This window comes from Penicillium riverlandense (genome assembly GCF_028828495.1).
Source record: "Penicillium riverlandense strain IBT 135883 chromosome Unknown utg000003l_segment0_segment0, whole genome shotgun sequence".
NCBI classification, from domain to species: domain Eukaryota; kingdom Fungi; phylum Ascomycota; class Eurotiomycetes; order Eurotiales; family Aspergillaceae; genus Penicillium; species Penicillium riverlandense.
In genome coordinates, this window is record NW_026643196.1 from 5,432,708 (window position 1) to 5,458,153 (window position 25,446).

A 25,446-nucleotide genomic window follows, 5' to 3' on the forward strand; every position below is an offset into this window, starting at 1 on the left:
AGTTAAACCGACGGCCTACGCAACTACCATGAAGAGTGACAGCGATGGCAAAGGCAGCTTAGTTGTTGGTCTGTTCATCCTGGGGGGTGCAATCACCACTATGATATACTGCGGAATCCGACAAATTATGGAAACGATGCCGACATATGGCGTTCGAGACATTTCTTCGGATCAAGTCAAGTACATGCGGGGTGTTCGGCGGAGGAATCTGAGCTGGCTATGGTATAACTCTCGGACAGAAGATACTGCCTCGGCGGCGTGATGGTTTCTCGTATTTACTATGATTTCAATGAGGCTTTCATTCATTGACGGTGGATCCAGAAAATAGTGATAATGTGTATATTGGTCAAGCCGATTTCGAGGACGACTGTAGAGTGCGTTCCGACCTGGTCGACCGACCGGTCACGTTTCGTGGTGGCCCATCAGCCTTCAGCGGCGCTGTTAAGCTCCTAGCAGCTTTGAGGGATCGATAAATTTCAAGCTTGGAGATTGGTTGCCACGGGATTTCGGCTGCGACGCAAGCTAGTGGTTCGTCCTGGGGAGGTGCCATCGCTAGGAAGAAAGAGTCCGTGAAGGCTCGAGCTTTCTCCCTATTATCGGTCATCTCTCTGTCGCCGACCTTGAGGACGGGGATGCAGCCCCAAGAGTCTCGCGGTTTTATGTACGTAGCTGGCTTCCAAAGCTTCCCTTCGCCTGCTTCGTCGAGGAACTGCTTCCAGTGTGATATCTTGGCTTTCTCGATCGAAATGATCATGACCACACAGCACGTGCCTACACAATACATGCCGGAAATAGCCTTTGGAGCTCTAATCTCTTGCATCTACAACGCCAATATGCCATTCGATAAGAATATGAAACCCTTAGGCCAGATTTTCCTCATATCTAGAGATTGATAGCGAAAGAACATTGTAGAAAGGAACAGGAACCATAGGAAAAAGTAAGCATAATCTCCTACCACGGTTAGTTCTCTCTAGCACTAGCAAAGCCTCCTATATTGTATGTAATACGAGCGTAGGCGAAGGCTAACTGCAATGGAGTGAAATAGAAACAGGCACAATATTGGTTGACCCCCTACACAGGTAACTCCCGATCTATTCGGATTATTTACGCGGAAGATTCTATCCGATTCTATAGAGCGATATGGTATTAGAACAATGACTCATCGATCAGTGTCAGGAAATACGATACATTTCAGCAGGGATTGCTAAGGTAGAAATTAAAATTAGATTAGCGCGTTTCAGGTTGGGGTTTGAGAATTAATTCGTGTGAGGATGTTGGTATATCTGATTTCGAATATCGCTGTAGCAAATCTGTTAGTGACTGTTTCATATTCAAATGCTCTTGCAATAATTTTATCATATCAACAGTTCGATCTACCTATTGACCTAAGGTTCCGTGTGATTGAGCGGCAAAGCCTGGCAAAGCCTGGCAAAGATCGATCAGTCAATGTTCTGTCCTACCTGGTCTTCTCTTATCTACTCTCGTTACAGTATTCAGAACTGAGCAGTGACATTGCTATTGATATTTCCTGTTTGCTTACCCAAAAATTTGTGTCACTAAATGATGTCCCAGATGTCATGATGGCGAGAAGATTGTTTTTGAATGGTATAGTCTGCACATAGTCGGGCCATCAGATCGCCGATTTGCCCGCTGTCAGGTGACCTATCAAGTTATACTAGAGGGACACCATTATTGGAGTGACGAGGCACCAAGGACAAATTGTATTAATATTTCACGTAAACTAAGGAGAGTCGAGTCATGTGACTTTGCCATATAATACGTTTCGAGATCTTACGATCGGCTAAATCAAAGGTAGACTAGCGTGTTTCAAATGAGTTCGGGGAAAACAAATCGAAGGTAACAAAGCGGTGAAACTGATTTCGAGCACGTCTGTATCATATCGCTATAATCCATTAAAACCACTACATACCCAGCATGTCGCTAATTCTTGGTTTGGCACCGGCATGTGGGTGGGTGATCCATGCTCCAATCGAAATCCCGGGCGATGCTGCCTACTGAAGCTAGTATGTCAGACCCGCTTCCCTCATTATGATCACTCCTACCATAACCCACAGATAATCATGGCATATAAAACCAGTCACCTGGTTCGCAACCGCATCTATATAACGAGCTGCAGCTGTTAGCCGCTCATATGGCTATCCCCTAACCCCTGGGCGCTTCGCCAACGGGCCACAATATGGACCGGCCAAGGCTGAATACAAACGCCGAGCAATCCATCTTCCAGCGTTATGAGGCTTTGAACGCACATTGTCGGGGGAGGGATCGGTACAGCAGACTTTATAAAAAGGAGGCTGCTGGACATGGCCTGGGAATTGTGTAGAAATTGATGTATAGTAGCTGATTTACTTGGATTGCCACCATGAAAGCCATCTTTTCTCTCACCGTTGCTGTCTTGGCAGCACAAGTCACTTCAGCAGCAGACATCTTCGTAGACACCTTCGCGAGGTCTCTAGGGTCTGAATTACCGTCTGCAAAGTCCGGAAACGACAGACTCTCCAGGAATTCAGCGGTTTGTCGGAGAATATAGAACAGGGTATCTTCCGACGACAGTCACAAACATGCGAATATCCGGGTTATGGTACGCACCGTCCGCGTCTACGCCCCGAGCTGGTAGTGGCCCCGTCACTACAGGTGGGAGTGAGCGATCAATTGGACGGCCGCACGGTGGATGGTGGATGTTGTTCGCTGGGTTTCTGGGTGTTTTGTAGTCTTGTTCTGGAGTTATTTGTTAATGGTAATGCGGCAATGGCAAATCTCGGTACGGTACCTGATAATTGTCTCTATACTCGGACCCTACCAGTATATATAATCGCTTCACCCCGATTAGACAAACGTGTCTTTAGATTAACTAGAATGTGCATATTGCAACCCATCTCAAAACTCAGCACAAGTACCTCACCTCTAGCCATTACTTTGAAGCTGTGGTTCTGTTCGTCCAGACCTTCCGATGCCGAGTCACAGGCATGTCGGCCACCCGCGTCACCACCGTGGTACCCGACTCCTCATAACTCTGCGAAATAAAATAATAAAATTCTGTGTGTGTGAAATTGAATTGCCAATTTTACAATGATTGCCAATGAAATAATAATATACCAAAGTATTATGCTTAGTACTGGCTGACATAGTTACCTTCTGGTGCACTGGACCTCGGCTTCGGGCAGCGGGCGGTGCCGAGTTGCAGTTTCCCCCGGATTCTCTCCAGTCGGCGCATTTCCTCTCCCTCTCCCTCCGAACCCTAGCTTAGTCGTCCATGAGGTGAACCGGTTGAACATCTGCGTGTTTCCTTCTCCCCTCCGCCTCCCACTGACCATAACCACCACCCAGTCCACCGTGCTCGTTCTTTTCCGCCGGCAAGTCGGTCGGAGAAGCCACCACACCCGGCCATGGACCACGAGCACTACGGGCAGGGCTCCCATCAGCCCAGACAACGGAGACGGAAGGCGGGCAAAATGCGATTGCGCAATAAGGCCCCGATCTCAGCGCGCCTTGTGCTGGACGCGCAGCTGCGTGGCAACGTCGGCGTCCTATCCGAGGACCTCGCCAACGACCTCTTCCAGCAGCGCGATCTTCAAGGTAAGTGACGGAGCCTTTCCGGTAACGATAAATCACCCTGACTGGAAGTACGCTCAGTGACCGACGATGGAGTCCTCTACGTTGCCATCTCCCCTCACACCCCGAATTACACTACCGTGGAGGAGCAGACCTGGACGATTCTGCCAGTCCGCATCCAGACCACCCCGCGATCGCACGCACCCATATCCCACTCGACGATTCTGTTCCCAGACTCCGCCGACTCGCTCCAATCCTTCCTTCAGGCGCTGGGGAAGCTGGATGCCTCCCGTAATTCGTTGCAAGCGCACCGCGCCGTCGAGATTCGGATCCTCGATGTCGCCCCGCTTCACTTGGATACAATCTTTGTGACTGTTGAGCGACACCTTCTTCGCAATCACGACGACGTGCAGAGCAAGTTTGGTGGGGGCTTCACGTCTAACCAGGGGCCGAATGGACTCTGGCCGAAGATGGGAAGGGCGGCCGACGGGAAGAAGTTTTCCAAAAAGGCTGCGGCGGACATTGAGCAGCGTCTGACGGCTGCTGTGCGCGAGGCTCTTGGGGCTCAGCGTATTGTGCACGCGGGGGATGTGCTTCCACTTCCGCTGCCACCACATCCCATTACCTACGCGCCGCCACCCCCCGCGCGCATTTCATTCTGTGAGCCGGTGTCGCAAGGTCTTTTGATGCCGACGACCAAGGTCGTGCTTGTCCAAGCGCGCTCTCAGGGCAACCGCCCACAACAGTCACTGCCCCCGAGATCGGCTCTGCTCAAGCAAGTGGCCGAAGATGAGGCGGATGATACTTCCAATGAAGCATTCTACTCTGCTGCGGAGGACAAGCCCGGCGAGAGTACAGAATTGGAGAGCACATCCGCCGCGGACGAGTCGGAGACGGAAGGCTCGGCGGGTTCCATGAGTGATTCATCCGATGAGTCTTTGGAGGACATGATCTCTCTCACGGCTCCCGAATTGCCACAGCCGCCCTCTGGTGTCTTGTCTTCTATTACTTCCGCGACTCCGCGTGCAGGCGGCCGACGAGTAGACGGCATCCACACCCCTGACTCGGTTGCGTCGAATTTCACATCGGCCACCATGCGGCCCGGTCGTGGAGGAGGAAAGATCTTCAAGGTGGAAGGACTGTTGCAGCAAGTTCCCAACGAGGTGCTCCACCCTCGTCCGCGAGACGATGAGGACGTGGACTCGTTTGTGTTTGTGGACATCAGCACCCTGGCTAAGATCGGCTGTTTCTCTGGCGATTGGGTGAGGATCGAAGCGTCCGAGGAGCCTCAGATGAATATGTTCGCATCACTGAAATTCGGGAGTTTCAATGAAAGCCCCGAAGATTCCGGTGACTGGCGTCCGGTCAAGATCTTTGGTCTGGCCGGTCTTCCTTCCTCAAAACCCCGGTATGCCATCAATCACTCTGGGGACCGCCGGTCAAGCATCTCCCAACTCCAGCCTGCGCGCTTGACACCCTCCGTCTTTGTTCCTCCGCTCCTCCTCAGCAACATTGAAAACCCCAAATATCTCCGGATCTCTCCCATGATGTTTGCCTCTGCCAATGGGCACTCGAAAGCTGGCCTTTTGCACCACCACATGAAGAATGCGACCACCAGAAATCCACCCTTAGCCAAGGAGGTTACTCTCATGAAAGTCTCCACTCCTCTTTCTATGGATCGTGTCCTGCAACCAGCATTATTCGCCGGACTCAAGCAGTACTTCGAATCGCGCCGGCGAATCCTGAAGAGCGGTGATCTTGTCGGCATCAGTGTCGACGAGGGACTTGGAAGGGCAGTCTTTGGAACTGCTGGCGGTGATGCTGCGAACCAAGAAGAGGACATCACTAGCCGGCTGGGCCAAGTGGCTGGTCCTGATACTGCTGGAGCACGCAAAGTTGGTGTCGCATGGTTCCGCGTTGGACAGGTAGCTCCCTCCTCCGTGGAAGAGCTAGAGGAAACGGGAGAGGATCAGTGGGGTGGAGTGGCCGTGATTGACCCGAGTACCACTCGCATGGTGCAGGCCGGCAGTGACATCAGCCGTGTTCCCGGCGTTCTGGGTAATGGATGGGAGTATTGGTTGGGCGCAAAGACAATTCCCAAAACGGGTAATGGCGTTTCACCAGCTCATGGAATTATCTCGGACCCGCCTCATGCTTTCGTTCCCCCTCTACAAGAGCGGATTCGTGATCTGATGGCGGCTGCGACAAGCCCTCGGGCGATCCAGCTTGGAATGAAGCCTGTTGTGATTTTGCTCCAGTCACAGCAGCGGCACATTGGCAAGGCCACTGTCGCGACTCGATCCTGCGCAGACATCGGTCTACACACTTTCCCAATCGACGCGTACGATATCTTGACAGAAGGTGGTGCCAATGGCGGCGATGTTAAGACCGAGGCTTACCTGAAGGCACGGGCCGAGCGTGCTTTCCACTGTGGTGCCAACTGCACCGCGCTGCTGATCAAGCACATTGAGGTCCTCACTGCTGACCGAATGGTGACTGCCATGACGGATATTGTCAACGATGCCCGTGTTATCATTGCCACCACCACCGATGTGGAGCAGATTCCGGAGGGTATTCGGAGCATGTTCACCCACGAGTTTGAGATGGGGGCACCCGAAGAGAAAGAGCGCGAGGGTATCTTGCGAAACGCCGTGGCGGAGCGCGGTATCAGCCTCTCCGCTGACGTCGATCTGGGCACGGTCGCCCTGAAGACAGCTGCACTGGTTGCCGGCGATTTGGTTGACGTTGTGGAGCGAGCGGCCGGAGCCCGGACTGCTCGGCTGGAACAATTGGCCGCAAATGCAAGCAAGCAGCTTTCCGGCATTGAAGTTTGTGTCAGAGATGTCCTCCTTGCAGGCGGAGACGGCGCACGGGGTGTCACCAGAGCCGATTTTGACGCCGCCGTCGAGGCTGCTCGGAAGAACTTTGCCGACTCAATTGGTGCCCCCAAGATCCCCAACGTCAGCTGGGACGACGTTGGTGGATTGACGAACGTCAAGGATGCTCTGATAGAGACCATTCAGCTCCCGCTTGAACGACCCGAGCTCTTTGCCAAGGGCATGAAGAAGCGCAGCGGTATCCTGTTCTACGGCCCGCCTGGTACGGGCAAGACGCTGCTTGCCAAGGCTATTGCTACCGAGTTTTCTTTGAACTTCTTCTCCGTCAAGGGCCCCGAGCTGCTCAACATGTACATTGGTGAATCCGAGGCGAACGTGCGCCGAGTCTTCCAGCGTGCGCGGGACGCTCGCCCATGCGTTGTATTCTTTGACGAGCTGGACTCGGTCGCGCCCAAGCGTGGAAACCAGGGCGACAGTGGCGGTGTCATGGATCGCATTGTCAGTCAGCTGCTTGCGGAGCTGGATGGTATGAATGGTGGCGAGGAGAATAGCGGTGGAGTGTTTGTGATTGGAGCCACCAATCGTCCTGATTTGCTGGACTCTGCCCTGCTTCGTCCTGGGCGTTTTGACAAGATGCTGTACCTGGGTGTCTCCGATACGCACCACAAGCAAGCGACCATTCTCGAGGCACTGACCAGAAAGTTCGCACTCCACCCCAACGTATCTCTCGACCGCGTTGCCGAGCGCCTGCCTTTGACCTACACCGGTGCCGATTTGTATGCGCTGTGCTCGGATGCCATGCTGAAAGCCATCACGCGCAAGGCCACCGCAGTGGACGATAAGATCAAGAGTTTGCCCGATGGCCCCGTCAGCACGGCGTATTTCTTCGACTACCTTGCTACACCCGACGATGTGGCTGTGATGGTCGAGGAGGAGGACTTCTTCTCAGCTGAAACTGAGCTGGTTCCAAGTGTTAGGTATGTGATTTTAACTGAAGCTGATCATTGCCGGCAATACTGACCATTTCCAGTGCCAAGGAACTCGAACACTTTGAACGCATTCGGCAGACCTTCGAGTCGGTCGACAAGCAGAAGCAGGACCCCAGCGCCGCTGCCCCGCAGACTATCGCCGAGGCTATGGAGGCGTTTAACCTAGGAGTCCATCCCTCTGCTGAAGAGCCCCCCACGATGAATGGAGATGTTTCCCCACCTCCCACTGGGGGCGGCATCCATGGCCGCCTCAAGGGGTTGAAACAGTGGCCTGGAAGCCTTGTTCGTAATGCCAGCGGACATTCAGCAACAGGAAACAAGGGCAAGGGCAAGGGTGTTGCCGGCAAAAAAGCAAAGGGACCTCAAGGTGGTCCTGACTCTGACTCGTCCCTTGAGAATCTCAAAACCACTGGTTCAGTGAATGGTTCTGGCCTTGCACGCAAGTATGGCACTGTTGATGGCGACGATGATATGGAGGATGGAGTTGTGGACGGTGAAGATGACGATGAGGATGACGATGACTACATTGTGCGAACTGATCACCTTGCAAACCCGATGGAGGATGTGGAATAGATTTCCCTTCATGTTGTCTGCGTGAGCTGCATTATCCAGCCCGTGTGTATATACTAACATTTTGACATATTTTGATTCTCCTGTGTATGGCTTTGATGATATCCCATCACCTGCCTTTTAGAAAGACTCTTTGATTACCATTCTGGAATGTGCTTTTCCTTTTCATCTAGTGTTTTGAACCCACCCATACAATGAATAACTACCACGTGAAGCATCTTGTGTTTCCCAAAAGGGTAGTGAGGTGCCCTTCGTCTTGTCGCGTATTGTCGTCCCCGTATCCTGATCGCCATGGCGCCGGCGGTTTCATTCACTGCCAACCCCATGGTGTGAAAATTCTTTTACCCTCACTACTCTTCTCATCCTCATCCTTCTTTGCTGTGCATCTCCCTCAACCATCACGTGATTTCCCAAACCCTCAAGACTTGAGCTTCAAGATTTCGAGCCTTCAGCTGCTTCTCCTGTATCCCAAAGCTTTTCTCGTCTCTAAACCCTGTTTTCCAGACCCTGTGTCTGGCCCCTGTTCCATCTCTTCTCCCACAACTTCTGTTGCCCGGAGGAAACCATGCAGCGAGTCATCAACAGACTACCCATGTGGGATGAGTACACCGACCTGGCCAAGTGGACGACCAACGAAATCTTGCTTAAGCTCGTATTTGACCGTCCTACTCAGCACCAGGAGGTAATGCATGTTGGCATCGAACCTGCCCTCGTCGTCGAGCCAAAGTGGACTTCCTCCTCGCTGGGCACGCTCGAGCGTATCCCGCAGGAGATCGTCGACCGCATCGTCGGCGAGATGGACTTCCTTGCCATTGAAAAGTTTGCTGGTGTATCCACTGTCACCCGCTACTCGGTTCAGAGCTGCCAGATATTTGTCGAAGTGCTAAAGTTCGCGCCCTACATGCCCGGTATCCTGCACTCCACCCAGACCGACAACCAGCACTCCATCAAGGACGTCTGGTGCGAGATGAGGAAGGAAAACTGCCGCTCTTGCGGCGAGAGGGGCAAGTGCCTCTTTATTCCGACCTGCGAGCGCGTGTGCCAACCCTGCCTCAGGCTCAACCCGTCCTACTGGACCTTTCCTCGCAGCGTGGCCTGCATCGCGTACGGCCTGACCGACGAGCAGCTCACGGAGATCCCATCTATTCGCACTCTGTCCATCGTCAACGGCACTTTTACCACCGAGGTCCCGTTCAACACAACCGAACCGAATCGCCGTCTGATCCCCCATCGTCGTGTCATGCACGCATCGGTGCGACTGGCCCTGAAGCACGCCGTCAAAATCCACGGTTCACTGGAGGCCCTGAAGCACACCATCGGCCACGGCGAGGTCATCTACGCCGATGCAAATGAAGCCGAACACAGCTATCTGAAATGGTTTGACTTCCTGCGCTCCGTTCCTTTGGAGCCGATCAACTGCAACCCGGCCCTGCTCCCATCGCCGCCGTCCGCCATCCCGACAGTCTGGGCATCCCAAGCGTCTTGGTTCCCTATCTTCAAGATCAACGAGAACTCCTCCCGCCGCATCCATCCGGGCATCGTCTCCATCGACTTTCCGTACGTGTCACTCGACCGTGAGCGCCTCCAGAAGACCTACCTGTGCAACGGATGCTATGAACTTTTCGACGAAAATCGCTACTTGCGCCTGCTGTCCCCACAGACCCTGAGCGCCATGATCCCACTCGATGTCCCTGAGAACAAGCATAAGGAGTTCCTCGGCCGTGAGTTCTTCCGTCGCTCGCTCATCTTCCGCCCCTGGGACGATATCCGCGCCCACCTGCGTGAGTGCCCGGGTGCGCGCTGGCTTATGTGTCGTAAACGTCTTGGCATGGAGAACAAAGCTATGGAACAAGAGTATGGGCTCGAGGGCCGTCACCTTACCCCTGTGTACACCTGGCTGACAACCGATATTTGATTCTTTCTGCTTCTTTCTTTTTATGGGTTCACGGTGTTTTGAGATCGTGGTTTTGTTTGTTCGTTATGGCTCTCTGCTTTGAGATGGCGGATGTATGAAAGCTTTCTACTCTAACTTCCTGAATTACAACATTGAATGTCAGTTTAATCGCAGGATCCAAGCCCTCTCTAATACTTCTGTAGTGGCACAATAAGAAGACATTATCATGTCATGTTATGATCAACGCTGGAAGAGATAGTCCATGTTTCATGGCCCTAAATATATTAGACCCGGGGGCATTCCCTCTCCTCCCTCCTTTCAGACAATTCTGCAGCTGATTCATCCAGAGGATCGTCAACATGCTCCTTAGAGTCCGAGACCGCAGGATCATCGTATATTGGCTCTGCAAGAAGCGTTTCTGTAGGAGGGAATGCCTTGCTTAGGGTGACGTATATGACAGCACCGCTCACAAAACTATAAAGGTAGCCGCAGTCATACAGATGCTGGATCCCGCTGCCTATCACGACACGGGTGCTCACTGAACTTGCAAGCCCCGGAAGCATGGGGACGACAGCCACGAGAAAGGCGACCGCGGCCCGCCAATTGATTCCGTAGTGGTATCGATATCGACCATGGCGGCGGTAGAGCGCCGGTACGTCAAAATTGCGATCTTTAACGATCCAGTAGTCAGCCGCCAAGATAGAAGCAATTGGTGCAAGGAATATTGCGAGCCCTGATATGAACGTGATCAGAGATTGTGCCGAGTATACGATCTTCCACGGGACCATAACCCAGCCCGAGATCAGAGACACCAGAATGACTCCCCGGCGAATGTTGATGTATTTGGGGAACAAGTTTGTTAGATCGTTAGACGCGGAAATGACACTTGCGGAGAGGTTAGTGCCAATCTGGGCTACTACCCAGCAGATTCCAACGAAGAACGCGCCACATCTTCCTGACGGACCATCCCAGTGGGAGGCCAATTCAAGAGGACTCCAGATGTAGGCTCCATAGACAACCTTGGCGCAACTGGTACTAATGGTACCGAATACGGACATAAGAAGATTTATCGCCGGCAGCATGATGGCCTGCCAGTAGACGCCTCTGCGACTTCTCATGTATCTGGTGAAATCTGGAATGTTGGACGCCATCGTGGCCCTGTAATATTGTTAGAAATTCTATACAGGTTACGGATAACCGAGAGATGGACAGGGTCACTTGCCAGCCACCGCACTGAGCGGAAAATTGACTCATTATCAACCAGCTTTTTTGCGATCCCGAAACCGAATACTCTTGATTCCAAATGTCGCCAACACCATGAGCCTTATAAGTCATCACAATGACTGTAGCTGTGCTCGCAGTCAAGACGACGAATACCTTGAACACAAAGAACCACTTGAGCTTGTGAGGTGGAGTGAGCATCACTGGGAATTGAACGCTCCAGAACACCAGGTGTGCTATCATCTCTTGGGTGGTAATACCGGCGTTTTCGGGGAAGTGATTGGGGATATTCAGGAACGATGGCCAAATGGCGCGTATCACCTAACAAGACGTGTTAGCTCGTTGAGTGGGTGATGTAGAGAAGATCTTTACCTGGAACATGGCCGTGCTTCCGGTCCAGGTTTGAATAGCTGATATAAGGCTCAGTTCATGCTTTCCTATGCTGTATCATTCTAATCCCACTGACCGTTCCAAAAGAGTGCGGTTATGAGTCGAACAATGACGGCAAACCTGGAAAAGTAGTACCCGAAGGACGATCGAGTAACGACTGGAAAGGGTATGTGATAATGAGCACCTATTGCACCGTTAAGAACTAGCGGAATTGTGTCCACAACACCTCCTAAGACGCCTATGTTCTGATTAGACAATTTTTCAAAAATATCTTGGGGTAAGTATCTTACTCAAATAAAAAGCTTCTTTCCATGTCAACCCGAGCTGGATAATAGAACTTGGTCCTTCCCAGCCCTGGGCATTCAGAGCGTCACTGAACCAAAAGCCCAATACAGTAAAGCTCGACCATGTTCTTCGCTCAACGGGTGTCACGTCGGCATCAATGTTTGTCCAAGAGCCTTCGTCTGCAAAGCTGGTTGTCTGGCGAGGAAGGACCCATCCTGATAATTTTGATTTGCCTCGGGTCTTCTCCACAAGACGTCCCTTGGCAGAAGTGACTCGTCGACGGATAACTTCACTCATAGATGCTAAAATTGAAAATTCACGATATGGTCTAGGCTAGTACAAGTTCGACTCTGGGTACAACTGAGTAAAATATAGTTCGACAGAGAAGTTGGGGTGGCCTCTAGACTTATAATGTTTTGATTCCTTTCTCCGCACTTCAATGCGGGACCACTGCGTTGGTAACTAACAGATCGGGAGTTGTTAATCATTTTGGCCCCATAGCCGATATCGTCGGCTGTAAAGGGGTGTCTGTCCACTAGCGTCCCCGACGCCCGCTATTGCCTGTGCGCGGTCGTCGTCGGTCGTCGTCGGTCGTTGTTGGAGTTCGTAACTGAGATTGCCCGTGACTGGAAACGCCAACCTCGTCGATCTTCATGAATCGCGCTTCAAAGTAACATGGAGTGCTGATAGGTGCTGATAGGTGGGCTTGATATCTATGTATCTCGGGCATCCGGAAGGGCTATCTATCTATGGTTATCTCTCTCTGCTATACCCGAAGACTTTCATTTACTGCCCTAGAAGCCTTTCATAACATCAAAATCAGATTTTGTTTTATCGTATGACGGTGAAATGTTAACCGAAGAATTTGCGATCTCGAAAAGCTCGGACTGACGAGTAGGTAGTCAAAGTCAATTCAAAGATTGCTCGAAGTATAGCAAAGACGTCCTAGAGTGGTTACGGAAATGGTTATGCATCAGAAGGATTCAAAAAAAAACTTTGCAGCTAATAACTATACCGATTACTCTCGCTATCTCGCTGCGTGGCTAGGATAATTTCTCGGTTATGATCATCGTTCCTGTTAAATCATTTCCGAAGATCGGCGCCATGGAATATTCCACGCGCGTTACGTGTTAAATTTTATCCCAGAAGCGGTCCAATTAATTCACCGGCATCCAACCCCTGCCGATCCGCTGCAGAACCCAAAATCGAGTGCCGAGACCTCCAACCAAGCCCGATAGTTCCATAATAAGATTGCGTGCATCTTTCTTGAACCAAGAGATAAGTAAGTGGCCCCCGGGCTCCACTAGTCCCGTAGCTGCGGCGATAAGCATGGTGAAGCGAAGTGCCTAGACACGACCATCGCAATTGTTCGCATTTCCAATCGCATAGTAGCTGCAATATTATTATTGTTATTATTCAACCGACCCCGTACTCCAATCCTCTCCGCAACATCCCCAGCATTCTCCAACCGCCATGAGGCGTTTGCATAGGGTCACCCCCACGGTGTGGGTTCCACCCAGCCCAATCATACCCGCGCACTCTTGACATAAGCTCTGGGGCGGCCATGGACAGTGTGCCTTCCCTGATCCACCAGGGCACTGCTTCCTTTCCACTGGCCCCAACCACCGCTGCGTCGGTGGCGCGAGCCAATTGCGATACACACCACCCCCTTATCATCTCCAGCTACCCCAAATCCACTGAGTAACTGAGACCGCCCCCGCGGTGGATGCGCCCGGATCAACGGGGGAAGGTGCGCGTCGAGCTTCTGTCGTCATGCGCAGACTGGATTCTTATTTCGTTTGTGCCATTTCCTGTTTTTCTTCTGCTCATCCCTTTTTGCGACGTGCTGCTCGACCAGCACATCTCCCTTCACCATGATGAAAGACGAATTCCCAAATGAAGATGATGCCCAGTTGGCGCAGATGGGCCACAAGGCGGAGCTAAAACGCCACTTTTCTCTTTTGTATGTTCTTCATCTCGGGTGGCTTGCTTGGCCTGCGCTAACCGCTTGCGCGTGTTGTATAGGTCCATGTTGGGTCTTGCCTTCGCGATTCTGAACGTATGTGATGTTAATGGATTGGAAACAAAGATGGATATTGACAATTGGTTGCGGCATAGTCATGGACGGCCTTGTCGGCGAGTTTGTCGCTCAGTCTGCCTTCGGGCGGCAGCGTTAGTGTCGTTTGGGGTATGCGCCCGAGGATCTGTTGGCGACAACGGCAGAATGTTGACCGGATACAATACAGGTCTGGTCACCGCCGGTGTTTGTAACTTGTGCATGGCCGCTTCTCTGGCCGAGTTCCTTTCAGCCTATCCTACGTCAGTCGAGGGCTGCCCGTTGTCCCATTGCTGCTGTTGCTGACTGATATCTTAGCGCGGGAGGTCAATACCATTGGGTTGCTGGTGAGTGACATTCGATTCAATACCTAAAGAGTGTTGACTGATCGCGAAATTCTTTTTTAACAGTCAGTAAGTATACGTGCTAGTCTTCGACATACCACCGAACCGTCGCTAAGAGTCAACTAGTTTCGTGGGACAACTGGATGCCGATCCTGTCCTGGATCACTGGCTGGATCAATTGCTCGGGCTGGGTGGCCCTGGTTGCCACCGGTGGGCTTCTGGGCAGTGAGCTGATTGTCGGCGTTATCTCTCTCATGCACAAGGTAAAGAAGAGTTCCGAGTTTCCGGAGTTTCGTCTCTAATGTCGACCTGCAGCACTACGAACCCCAGCGCTGGCATCAATTCCTGATCTACCTGGCTTACAACATCATTGCATTTGTGATCAACGCGGTGATGAACAACGTGTTGCCTTATGTGACTAAATCTGCCTGTGAGAAGAGCCGCACCTCTAGTCATTTAGCTTCGAAACTAATTTTCCCCCGAGTCATCTGGTCATTGACTGGCTTCGCCGTCATTTGTATCACGGTTCTCTCGTGTGCCGCTCCTAACTTCAATTCCGGAGAGTACGTTTACCTTCCGGAGATGTGCCAGTGCACGCGCTGACTCGTACAGTTTTGTTTTCCGTGGCTTTATCAACCAGACAGGCTGTATGTTGATTCGATTACTCTGAATGTCAGTAGCTGACTTACTCCAGGGCCCGATGGCATCGCTTGGCTGCTCGGTGTATGTTTTATTTTCCAAACCCCAGTGAACGTTTCTGACACACCAATAGCTTTTGCAAGGAGGTCTCGGTGTGACTGGATTTGTACGTGAATTTGCCTGAAGAGAAGTTTCCTTTCAAACAGCTACTGACCATGTTTGCAGGATGGTGTTGCTCATATGATCGAAGGTACTGCCAAATACACCAACCGGCTTTTCTATTCTTCTGGTCTAACTTGCACGCAGAGATTCCCAACCCTTCGGTGGAGGGACCCAAGATTATGATTGCCTGTGTTGGTATTGGAGCCGTCACTGGGACGATTTTCCTTGTCGTCCTACTTTTCGTGGCTGGTCCCATCAAGCCAATCATCAATTCCACTGCAACACCGCTCCTGGCAATTCTGAAGCATGCAACTCAGAGCAACGCCGGCGCCATTTGCCTCTTGATGTGAGTACCTATACATGGACATTGTGTATGTCGACTCTGACAATTCATGGCAAGGTTCCCTCTCGTCTGTGTGCTGTTTGCTGCAACAACAATCATGACTACTAGTAGTCGCATGATCTACGCTTTCGCACGGTATGTTGTCTCCTCCTCCGTATTGGCTAGTATACTCACGAGCATGACAGTGATGGTGGTCTTCCTGCCTCGCCTTTCTTCTCCAAGGTTCATCCTAAGCTGAATGTTCCCATGAATGCACTCTACCTCAACCTGGGACTTGTCACCGTGTTCGGCCTAATCTTCCTGGGCTCGACTAGGTAAGAATTTCCACTCCTATTATACCAATCCCCGACTAATTGATCACAGCGCCTTCAACGCCATTGTCTCGGCATCAGTGGTCCTGCTGGATCTTGCCTATGGACTTCCTATTGCGGTTAACTGCCTCCGCGGCCGCAAGATGCTTCCAGAACGAACATTCGTCCTCCCCACCGCCGTTGGGTGGATCTTGAACATTGTACAGACCTCTTCATACTCTGCGATGCAACATGCTAACTTTCTATTACAGATCTCTCTGGTCTATATCATTCTGACAACCATTCTTTTCCTTTTCCCACCCGACTTGCCTGCTACCGGCAGCAACATGAGTAAGTAGACACCCTTCGTAATATGTATTGTATTTCCCAACGCTGACTGCTCTCCAGACTACTGTGTGGCTGCGTTCGGGATTGTATTCATCATTTCGACTATTCAGTGGTTTGTGGACGGCCGCAAGAACTTTGTCGGGCCCCGCATCGAGATGGAGGTTTTGTCCGGCCAGGTCGGCAGTGTTCCTGCTGAGCCATTGCCCCTGATGGACCATGAGAAATAAACACGACTGGCAGCGATACTGGGTATATATTGCTAGCATAGAAGATCAATTTCAAGTTTAGAATCTACTCAATTTATTCCTCGAAAGAGTCGCATACAAAATCGTCCAAACCCTGAAGAAGAAAAGATTCACGTGCCTTAAAGGCTAAAATCAATGATATTCAGACCTCGCCAGCCTGGACCCCATAATGGAGCTGGCTGCCATATAAAAACGAACCCCCAACGGCAAAAGGTCAATATTGAAGGGAAAAGGAGATATATCCTGTCATACAAATTGAAACATTGTACGCAGTGAAAACACCGCCAAAGTGAGGCCTTTTGGGAGGGTATTGGTGGGAAAAATACAATCTCCCATAGTTAAGGCGCCTCAACTAAGGAGGCACGCCACAGAGAACTGATAAGCCCGCACTATCTTATCTATGATAAGCCCCCAAAGCGGTAAAGGATTGCCGCGCATTACGTCATTTTCCCTGCCTCAGGCCGCCTTTTCCCAACATTCACACGCCCCATCGGCTGCAACGGCTCAATCCCAAGCTACATGCGACGACGACCATGGAGAAACTTGTGCAACAGTCATGATTGACTTAGTCCCCATGATGCTTCTGGCTTAAACAAACACTTCTTAACGCGAGACTGACAAGCCCTCGATTAACATCCATTTGCCCCGCCGTGAACACGACGACAATGTTCTCGATTTCGTTGCCGTCGCTCAAGCTCTTCTCGCCCGGGAAGGGCCAGAGTATCGACCTGGCTCCGATTCAGGTCCACGAGATAGAGACCGCGCAGGAGAAGCCTGCCCGCGCGTTGAAGCATCTTCTCAAGCTGAACCATGCCAACCACGCCATCTTGTGGAACAACCGCAAATTCCATAATCATGCTCCTCATGTTCGTCCTATATTGCTGATTTGGATGACATGATTGTATGACTGATCACTGTCTAGATTCTCTGTTCCGCATTCCTGCAGGGCGCAGACGCGGATGATCTAACTCGTGTCTATGAGACCGAGTCCAAGCTACTTGATCCATGGACTGACTCGCCTGGCGAAATTAGTTCTGATGACTGGAGAGACTACCTGGGATGCCGGGAGTATGTGTCGTCCTTAGCCCGTATTTATGCCTCTCTAGCCTGCTAAATCACCTTTTTTAGATACCAGCGTGCCTTTGTCGACTATTTTGAAGACGAGCTGGTCCGTTTCAGCTATGATTGGAAAAAGGTTGTGTCAGAATATCTCTTCACCGGCAAGGAGCCCATGTTCAATGCTCTAATCGCCGATCGTATGTCTCATCTCTGTAAGCTTGTCCATATACTTGACTGAGCTAACGTGGTCATCTATAGTGGGCCACCCGTTAATCCATCTCGCATATGCATTTGAAATGTCCAGCCGCGAAGTGGCAATGGAAGCGCTGGGTCTTACAGCCGTCTGCTACAGCGACATCCACAAATGCCTGGACGATCCAGTGCTATCCCAAATTGAGGCATCCTACCACACAACCTCGCTTTATGAAATTCTAAACCGCATCCGAGCAGATAAGCAGCTGGATGGCCTCTTCGCTACTCCAGGCGACCACAACCTCGAAACGCTGTTCCACACTCGCGAGGCTGTGCTCTTGAACCACTTGAATGCATGGAAAATCGACAACCCCGTCGAACAATTCCGCGAGAGCCAGGAACTAGCTGCTGCGCTCCTGGTCGCTACGCATGTCGACTCCGGAGAGAAATACGATTTCTTTCTCGTGCACATTCTGACGACCAGTCATGCTGTGCGAGTCTTGCTGCCGTTGATCCCAGTGCAGTTTCAGATTCCGCTCGTCAGACAGTGGCTACTCCTGACGTTGGCTGTATATATTGCGCAGCTCCGGCCCGAGATCGATTTGGACCGGATTCGGGATTTTGATTTAGAGGGGAGAGACTGGAAATGGGCGACTAATCAAGGTATTCACGCAGAGTCTTCGACGGATGCGCACTATGTCAAGGCGATCCGGGCATTGAGAGAATCGGCTTCTACCTGGGGTGATCCTGAAAAGTTCTTTTTGAAGGCGGCTGTTAAATTTGCTGATGAGTTTAGTGGCTGGGGTGGATTTGTCTGATCTTTATCTAGCGTTGTTATTCTGCTCAAAAGCCTCACACCTTCATTCGTTTAAACTATATCTAGTTTGTGTCGTATTTAAGTTAGAAAGAACTCGTTCAGAAACATTGATGACTGAACGGACTTGCTCAATCAAGGCCACTTTATATGTCACGTGATCCGTTTGCACTGTTTGCTACAAAAACATCGGTGTTGCTTCCTTCCACAAGGTCTCTGTCAAATCTCCAGATCCGATACTTTTCGAGCCGGCTATGTCCATAAGACCAGGGGCGCAAGATGCAAACGTGCCCCTGCGGCTACACGCCGAGCTGCTTCCCAATATCCGTCAGATAACACTCTACGCTTCGCTGCCACGAATCCCTGAGCTGGTAGGGATTCGCCCGGCCATTCAACTCTCAGATTCACGCAAAGAAGCCACCGTCTCTCTTCCATCTCCGTTCGATCATGTTTCCGAGACTATCAAGCTGCCTGCGCGTGTCAGTGACGCGTATCAGCGACTTGTGAATGCCCGTACAGGAGCTGCTGTAACCCCAGTATCCACCCAGTCCACGGATACCAGCCAGGACTACTCTTTCAGGATGCAAGTTGATTCATCTGACGAAGACCTATTGTTGCCTCGAGATGAGCTCATAGATGACTATGTCCCCTGGACGGCGGCCGACATGTCACTATCCACTCGAATCTGTTGCCAGAGGTGCGGCAATACGTTTCTGAAAACTAAGACGTCTTCCTCCAAGACCGAAGACAACGTGGGCCAACCCGAGGGATGGATCTGGAAAGACCTCCCCAGTGGAAATTGGGCCGAGATGATGGACTTTTGGCATTGCCACAAGCCCGATCCCCATGAAGACGACCAGGATGGAACCAAAAGTACTGCTCTCGGAATAGAGGACCAAACTGCTCAGCTCAAGGGGTACGGAGCCGCCAGTCGAGTCGTCGCAATTCCAGGAACTGTGCTTATTGATACGGCGACGTTCCTGCTTGTAGAGTCGGACTGCAGGGGATTGAAAAAGGTAAGATTCTTCTTCTCTATTCTTTCGCTACATATTGTCTTCCTTTTTTTTTTTTTTTTTTTTTCTTCAGAGTGGGCAACTCAGAAGGAGACCATCTCTTTTCCATGGGGTGATCTCCGATACTATTGCCCTATATTAATGACGCCGAGATCATGCTGGTTGAATGGCGGTTTGTCACAGACCCATGTCTAGGAAACCGGGGTGCAGTTATCCTCTCTTGTCAGATGGATTTCGCCCTTTGGTTTTTGACATCGTGGATTTGGGCTGGCTGTTTTGAATTCCGGTGGAATCACGGCTTTGCGCGCCCTTGCATTTTTCAACATCACATCTGGTTCTTCGGGACCTTTTCAGTGGGTGATGGTGTGATTAAGGCCAGGGACACTTTGAAGCAATAGCTGTGTCAATTAATGAGATTATTTTCCCTTTTCGCTCTCTTCATGCGCCGTTGTTATCTTGGGACCGTATTATTTTCTGGGATTCAAACCGATTGCTTACTCGGACCTACTTCCAGGGCAACAAAGAAGAAGCGAGTTCCACTATCAGGCCATTTGAGAACATCACCTTACAATGTGAGAAATGTGATTCGATCATAGGAATCGAAGATCAAACTGTCAATGGATGGCGACTTCTCAAGGCGTTCGTGGGACTGACTATCAACCCCTCCCATGGCTGGGAATCGCACTGCACAGACAAAATTGTCGCGGCGCAGCTGCTCGAGTTGGTCGAAAGAGAGAGCGCCCGAAGGTTCATTGTACATTGCGGCCAGAGGGAGGGACTTTTGGTATGTTTCTCTTAGACAAACATATATATTTGTCTCGGTTATTGACATGTAGCAGCTTTGGGTCTTCAATCCCGATATGCGATATTCAAACCCTCTCAACTGTATCGTACCACAGCAGGCCATGAAGGTGTTGTTCCAGGAAACGGAGGATTTAGACCGATATCTCAGCCCCGAGCTGGGGAAGGTGACGCCTCTTTCACTCGAGGAGCTGGAACTGCCTTCCAAGGTCTTCACGGATCTGCGAGATGTTCTGAAAGAAATGAACGAAATGCTACCGTCCTCGACTCGGAAATTCAACGAATGGCAAGTGGGGCTATTACATCGTTTCAAGCGTGACAGTGCTGTATGATGACGATATTTAATGAAATATTTAACCCCAGTTGAAAGGCCTACGACATGTGAGTGCTCCTCAGGCTGCAGCTTTATGATTTGCACTGTGAAAGGCAGTAGTCTCTTCAAATTGCGCGTTTTGGTATCGGATATCATTTAACTCGAATCGTACTCTTTATCATATTAGGGAAATCAGTTGCCCTCGCCTTCGAAAGGAGTCTCATAGGGCCTCTCAGCCTGAGGAGTGAGGCGAGCAATGTGACGTCGCTGGCCATCCTCCCAGTCAAAGACTGCAGAGTGAGCAGCCAGGCGGTTATCCCACACAACAACAGTGCCAGCCTTCCAGCGGATGCGAGTCTGGAGATCTTGCGAGAGAGCAATGTGGTCGTACAAGAACTTGAGGAGGAAGTCTGACTCCTCCTTCTTATATCCAACAATGTACCGAGTGAACTGTGGGTTGACATAGAGCGCCTTCTCGCCGGTCACTGGATGCGTGCGGACAATGGGGTGCTCATGTGTCACAGGGTTGCGGCGAGCAATGCCACCACCGTTGAGACTGGCGTTGATCTGCTCCGCGCCGGAGTGAACAGCCCGCAGGCCGTGCAGGCGCTTACGGAACTCGGGTGACAGGCGCCGGTATGCCTGAGCCATGTCGCCAAAGAGAGTGTCACCGCCACTGGATGGGCCGTCCAGTACGTACAGGAAAGTAGTGCCCGGGGGCTGACGCTCGAAAGTCACGTCCGAGTGCCAGGTGATCGTGTTGGTTCGCTGCTCCAGGAACTTGGCACCAGTGCGGTCCTCTGCACTGCGGTGCACAAGGTGAACCTGAGGGAAGCCTGGGGGCGCACCGGAGGTTTGGTGGATGTGGTGTCGGCCGAAGTAGCCGGTGTAATCGACCATCTCCTGGATGGGCCGGGAGGCGAAATCCTGGTCTCGGAAGGCAACAACACGACGCTGGGCGACGAAAAGGGCCAGCTGATCCTTGCCCTTGTCGGAGAGCTGGCTCAATTGCACGCCATGCACCTCGGAACCGATGAACGGGCAAATGTTGTCCACTTCGGCCACGCCCTTGGGCAGCAGATCCGGGAAGCTGGGGTCGGCGTCTTTGCCATGATCATAGTGCTCGAATGGCTCCAGAGGGGGGTATCTGACTGCGGTGTTAGACAATGAGACACCGTCAAACTTAATCGTTAAACATACCGTTCTGTCTCGTTATCCCAAACGGGCAGATAGTTAGGGAAGGAGGCGGGTGGCTGCGTGGAAGTGCCGTTGATCTCAACGTCCCTGTCGTACTTGTAACCGATCAAGTTCTCCTTATTGGAACCGCCATCAGTCTTGAGGATCTGTTTTGCCGGCTCGCGGAGAGAGAGTGTCGTGGTGGTTTCGGTGAGAGAGGGAGCCATTTTGTGATTCTTTCGTTTTAATGACGAGACCAGTAGTAGTATCTGGCTTGCTTGCTAGTCCCATTGCCCTGGAAGTGAGAACATGTCGATATATATACCCATTTCGGCCGAGTCTTCCGCGAGCGACACGACCGCGGGGTTCAGCAGTTACCCAGTTCAGAATGCCAAAGTGGCATCTTTTTCTTCAAGTTAATTGGAATAAAGTCATGCCGCTGCGGGGTCGTTATTATCGAGTGATGCCATCAATTAATCTTTTTTGACGTGACGCTATGGTTCGTTATATGGACAGGAGATGGCGTGATAGCCGATGCCGACGTCCACTCATAGCCAGGTGCGACTCGTGGGTGAGGCCAAATTTAGGCTTATCAACTGGCGTGCAACGCCCCGGCTGTTCAAAACCAAGGGCAGATCCAGGGGACTATGCGCTTTTTGGCCCGTTTCTGGTGTTGTCAGGACCCCTCGTGATGGCGTGATGGCCTTTTCCGCAACGCTTTTCCGGACTTCACGGGCCATCAGGTTGAACCAAAAAAAGAATCTAGAATTTGTTCTTCGGCTTCGGCCAATCTATTACCATGATAGTATGGCTGACATCTTATCAAGATCTCGATACGGAGCTCCGCTGTAGCTGTTTGTTAAGATGAAAGCACTAGCCATATTGTATGGGGAATGGAAGGCTAGTTTCGACTCATGCCAGATAAAGTGGAGAAATCTTCCTAACTCCCCGACAAACAGCAGACAAGCCAACGGCTCCAACTGTCTTCCAGGCTCGTCGGCAGTACGTGAGAAGTGGGGAGGTTGTTTATCCAGAAAGGAGGGCCCCCAAACATGCGTCTCGACCAACAAAGGCGGCTTAGACTCGCCTATCCTAACGTCACTTTATCTTGTCTTGCGTGATCCAGCCAAGTGCCCCTCCTCGGGACAAAGACTGCGTCAGTTGCATGTCTAATACGTGCAAGCACAGAACTCCGATGGACCAGGCTCGGCAGTTTGGCTTCAGATCAGCACGAGGGTCCCAATTGACGTCCAGTCGGGACAATCTACTCTCTCCACTCAGTAATATGGAACCTCAGGGCATGTAGAGCGCATTGTGGCGCGCTTGGTGTCAATTACGCCTTCCGGATTCAACACGCCGTGCATCGTATCTCATGGATTGGCATCATGTTTCAACAACATGGTATCATCCGCATAGAAAAAGCTTGGGAGACTAAAGCACACATCTCCCAATCGCAGCTGTTACAATATGGCGTGATGGTAGAGGGCGGATGATGCTTTCTGCTCATGCTCTGCCCTTATAGCTCTGGATTCCCATTCACTACTTCCCGTAGCTAGATTTTTCTGTACTACTCAATTTCCAATCCAGCTCAAGACCCGACACCATGACGGTCGAGGAGGATAAGAAAACGCTCCCCGGTAACGACGACACCAAGGCTGCGGCTGCTGTTTCAACTACATCCGGATCGTCGACCTCGCTGTCGGTTACGGGCCGCCGAGGGCAGTACAAGGATATCGACTGCGCCTTTGACACTACCGAGGACCCACGTTATTACAAGCCCATTCCGGAATATGAGGGCATTCACAGATGGGATCCCGACTTTGAATGGACAGAGGAGGAAGAGAAGAAGGTTGTCAGAAAGGTGTGTCCTAAATCCGCCCGTCTTTGTTGCATTGGCTCAATTAACGTGACCGGGAATGCAGATTGACCTCCGAGTTTGCACATTTGCCTGCGTGACCTTCTTCGCGCTCCAGCTGGACCGAGGAAATATTGTCCAAGCTAATTCGGACAATATGCTGACCGACCTCGGCATGAACACAAATGACTATAACACTGGCCAGACCATATTTTTCCTGACCTTCCTGTTCGCCGAGCTTCCATCACAACTTATTTCCAAGTGGGTCGGACCGGATCGTTGGATTCCTGTGCAGATGGTTTGCTGGAGTCTTATCGCGTCTTGTCAAGCATTTGTCAAGGATAGATCAGGATTCTTTGCCTGCAGAGCTATGCTGGGCCTTCTTGAGGGTGGTTTGTGAGTACTTGCCTCGGACATATGTCGTTGACCATGCCGCTGACCAGCTGCAGCATTCCTGATACGATCTTATTTCTTTCGTTCTGGTACAAATCCAAAGAGCTTCCGGCCCGCCTAGGCTGGTTTTGGGTTTCTTATGAATTCACCGCAATCGTGGGTGCATTTCTGGCTTTCGGTTTTCTGCATATTCGAGGCCCTGATGGCGGCGGTGGCTGGCGGTACTTGTTTGCCTACGAAGGTCTGATCACAGGCGTTATTGGCATCATTGCCGGATTTTGGATGCCCGCCTCTCCCACGCAAACTGCTGGACGGTTCCGTGGAAAAGGATGGTTCACTGAGCATGAAGAAAAGATCATGGTCAACCGCGTGATCCGGGATGATCCCAGCAAGGGTGGCATGCACAATCGTCAGGCCGTCACTCCCAAAATGCTGTGGAAGGCGCTATGTGACTATGACATGTGGGTTATCTACTTGTTGGGATTGACTTGGTTGGTCCCGAGTATTCCCGCAACGAGCTACATTACTCTGGAACTGAAGGCGCTTAACTTCTCGACTTTCCAAACAAGTCTGCTCACGATACCCTCCTATGTCATCTTTATCCTAAATTTGCTTTTCTGGACATGGATTTCCGAGCGCTTCAACCAGCGCCTGCTTCTCGGTGCAATTGCCCAGCTCTGGGTTCTGGCGGCTTTGATTGGTCTGGAGGTCATGCCCGACAATGCCAGTGCCTGGTCTCGCTGGGTGTGTATTTCACTCGTGATCGGCATGCCGTACATCCATGCCGTCTTGGTGGCGATCACCTCACGGAATGCAGGTACGGTTCGAACCAGAACTGTTGCAACTGCGTTGTACAACATGACGGTTCAAGCCAGCAACATCATTGGCAACAACGTAAGTTCACCTTTATAGGAAACAATCGAGGTATTTTACTAACCAACCTCTACAGATTTACCGCACCAATGACAAACCTTATTACCACGTTGGGAACAAAGTTCTCATTGGGCTTTCAGTATGGAGCATGGCGTTGTTTATCGTTGCGAAATTATACTATGTCTGGCGAAACAAGTATGATACGCCTCTCCCGTTGTTTTGTTTTTGATTTTAGTCCTGACTGAGATGTGTTTAGGCAAAACGCGGCCGTCTGGGATAACATGTCAAGCGAAGAGAGAGAACGATACGTGGCGGAGAACAAAGATCTTGGAAACAAGAGGTAGGTCGCCAAGTCTGTCCCGTTCATATGCCCATTAAACTCCAACTAATGTTTCCTTCCACAGAGTCGATTTCCGATTTTTGCACTAAAGAAATGATTGTATGACGCGATTACAGGAGGCTCTTTCTTTTGTGTTCAATAAGTATTCCGTATTCCGTAAAATAGCTACAACGGACTTATTTCTCTGTGATGCAATCGGTGATTGATAGACCTCGCGAAACATGTATTTCTCACCCCGTACAGCAACGCTTTCAACCTTATTCCCCAATGACGTATTCGCAACCCTCATCTCCAATCCAGACCTCATGAAGTTTCCCTGCGGGTACATCAATTCGAGCTCCCACACCGAAAGTTTCTTTCGTGACCTCCCCCCATGATTATCTCCAGGGTAGGTGATTGTGAAGGAGCCGCGACGGATAAGATGCGTCGTCAGA

General features: G+C 51.1%; 8 protein-coding genes across 8 annotated transcripts; 6 read left to right on the plus strand and 2 right to left on the minus strand.

Annotated features, from left to right (window-relative positions):
* Nucleotides 1–3,404: 3,404 nt before the first annotated feature.
* pex6 (AAA family ATPase peroxin 6) lies at nucleotides 3,405–7,969 on the plus strand (the record flags this gene model as incomplete). The annotated part of the gene is made up of 3 exons (XM_057197265.1): nucleotides 3,405–3,594; nucleotides 3,643–7,384; nucleotides 7,438–7,969. 3 exons carry the CDS (start codon nucleotides 3,405–3,407, stop codon nucleotides 7,967–7,969), a joined length of 4,464 nt encoding a protein of 1,487 aa, XP_057054661.1.
* Nucleotides 7,970–8,531: 562 nt separating this feature from the next.
* On the plus strand, nucleotides 8,532–9,881 carry N7474_005851 (uncharacterized protein; the record flags this gene model as incomplete). Its single annotated transcript, XM_057197266.1, has 1 exon — nucleotides 8,532–9,881. The coding sequence occupies one exon, from the start codon at nucleotides 8,532–8,534 to the stop codon at nucleotides 9,879–9,881; it is 1,350 nt and encodes a 449-aa protein (XP_057054662.1).
* A 263-nt stretch (nucleotides 9,882–10,144) lies between these two features.
* Nucleotides 10,145–12,083, minus strand: N7474_005852 (nucleobase cation symporter-1 family protein; the record flags this gene model as incomplete). The annotated part of the gene is made up of 5 exons (XM_057197267.1): nucleotides 10,145–11,018; nucleotides 11,071–11,402; nucleotides 11,454–11,491; nucleotides 11,548–11,709; nucleotides 11,762–12,083. Coding segments are annotated over 5 exons (1,728 nt in total), but the record flags the coding sequence as incomplete, so codon positions are not given.
* A 1,547-nt stretch (nucleotides 12,084–13,630) lies between these two features.
* N7474_005853 (GABA permease GabA) lies at nucleotides 13,631–16,165 on the plus strand (the record flags this gene model as incomplete). The annotated part of the gene is made up of 18 exons (XM_057197268.1): nucleotides 13,631–13,719; nucleotides 13,782–13,815; nucleotides 13,875–13,944; nucleotides 14,003–14,075; nucleotides 14,131–14,159; nucleotides 14,223–14,225; nucleotides 14,283–14,419; nucleotides 14,472–14,719; nucleotides 14,769–14,803; nucleotides 14,851–14,879; nucleotides 14,929–14,961; nucleotides 15,021–15,045; nucleotides 15,102–15,303; nucleotides 15,358–15,435; nucleotides 15,486–15,614; nucleotides 15,664–15,811; nucleotides 15,863–15,941; nucleotides 15,999–16,165. 18 exons carry the CDS (start codon nucleotides 13,631–13,633, stop codon nucleotides 16,163–16,165), a joined length of 1,608 nt encoding a protein of 535 aa, XP_057054664.1.
* Nucleotides 16,166–16,848: 683 nt separating this feature from the next.
* N7474_005854 (questin oxidase family protein) lies at nucleotides 16,849–18,252 on the plus strand (the record flags this gene model as incomplete). The annotated part of the gene is made up of 4 exons (XM_057197269.1): nucleotides 16,849–17,049; nucleotides 17,106–17,251; nucleotides 17,312–17,439; nucleotides 17,501–18,252. The coding sequence occupies 4 exons, from the start codon at nucleotides 16,849–16,851 to the stop codon at nucleotides 18,250–18,252; spliced, it is 1,227 nt and encodes a 408-aa protein (XP_057054665.1).
* Nucleotides 18,253–20,121: 1,869 nt separating this feature from the next.
* N7474_005855 (uncharacterized protein) lies at nucleotides 20,122–20,394 on the plus strand (the record flags this gene model as incomplete). Its single annotated transcript, XM_057197270.1, has 1 exon — nucleotides 20,122–20,394. The coding sequence occupies one exon, from the start codon at nucleotides 20,122–20,124 to the stop codon at nucleotides 20,392–20,394; it is 273 nt and encodes a 90-aa protein (XP_057054666.1).
* Nucleotides 20,395–20,567: 173 nt separating this feature from the next.
* N7474_005856 (TauD/TfdA dioxygenase family protein) lies at nucleotides 20,568–21,778 on the minus strand (the record flags this gene model as incomplete). The annotated part of the gene is made up of 2 exons (XM_057197271.1): nucleotides 20,568–21,522; nucleotides 21,576–21,778. 2 exons carry the CDS (start codon nucleotides 21,776–21,778, stop codon nucleotides 20,568–20,570), a joined length of 1,158 nt encoding a protein of 385 aa, XP_057054667.1.
* Nucleotides 21,779–23,154: 1,376 nt separating this feature from the next.
* On the plus strand, nucleotides 23,155–25,101 carry N7474_005857 (putative transporter; the record flags this gene model as incomplete). Its single annotated transcript, XM_057197272.1, has 6 exons — nucleotides 23,155–23,412; nucleotides 23,474–23,802; nucleotides 23,856–24,693; nucleotides 24,749–24,867; nucleotides 24,929–25,012; nucleotides 25,077–25,101. The coding sequence occupies 6 exons, from the start codon at nucleotides 23,155–23,157 to the stop codon at nucleotides 25,099–25,101; spliced, it is 1,653 nt and encodes a 550-aa protein (XP_057054668.1).
* Between the last annotated feature and the right edge of the window lie 345 nt (nucleotides 25,102–25,446).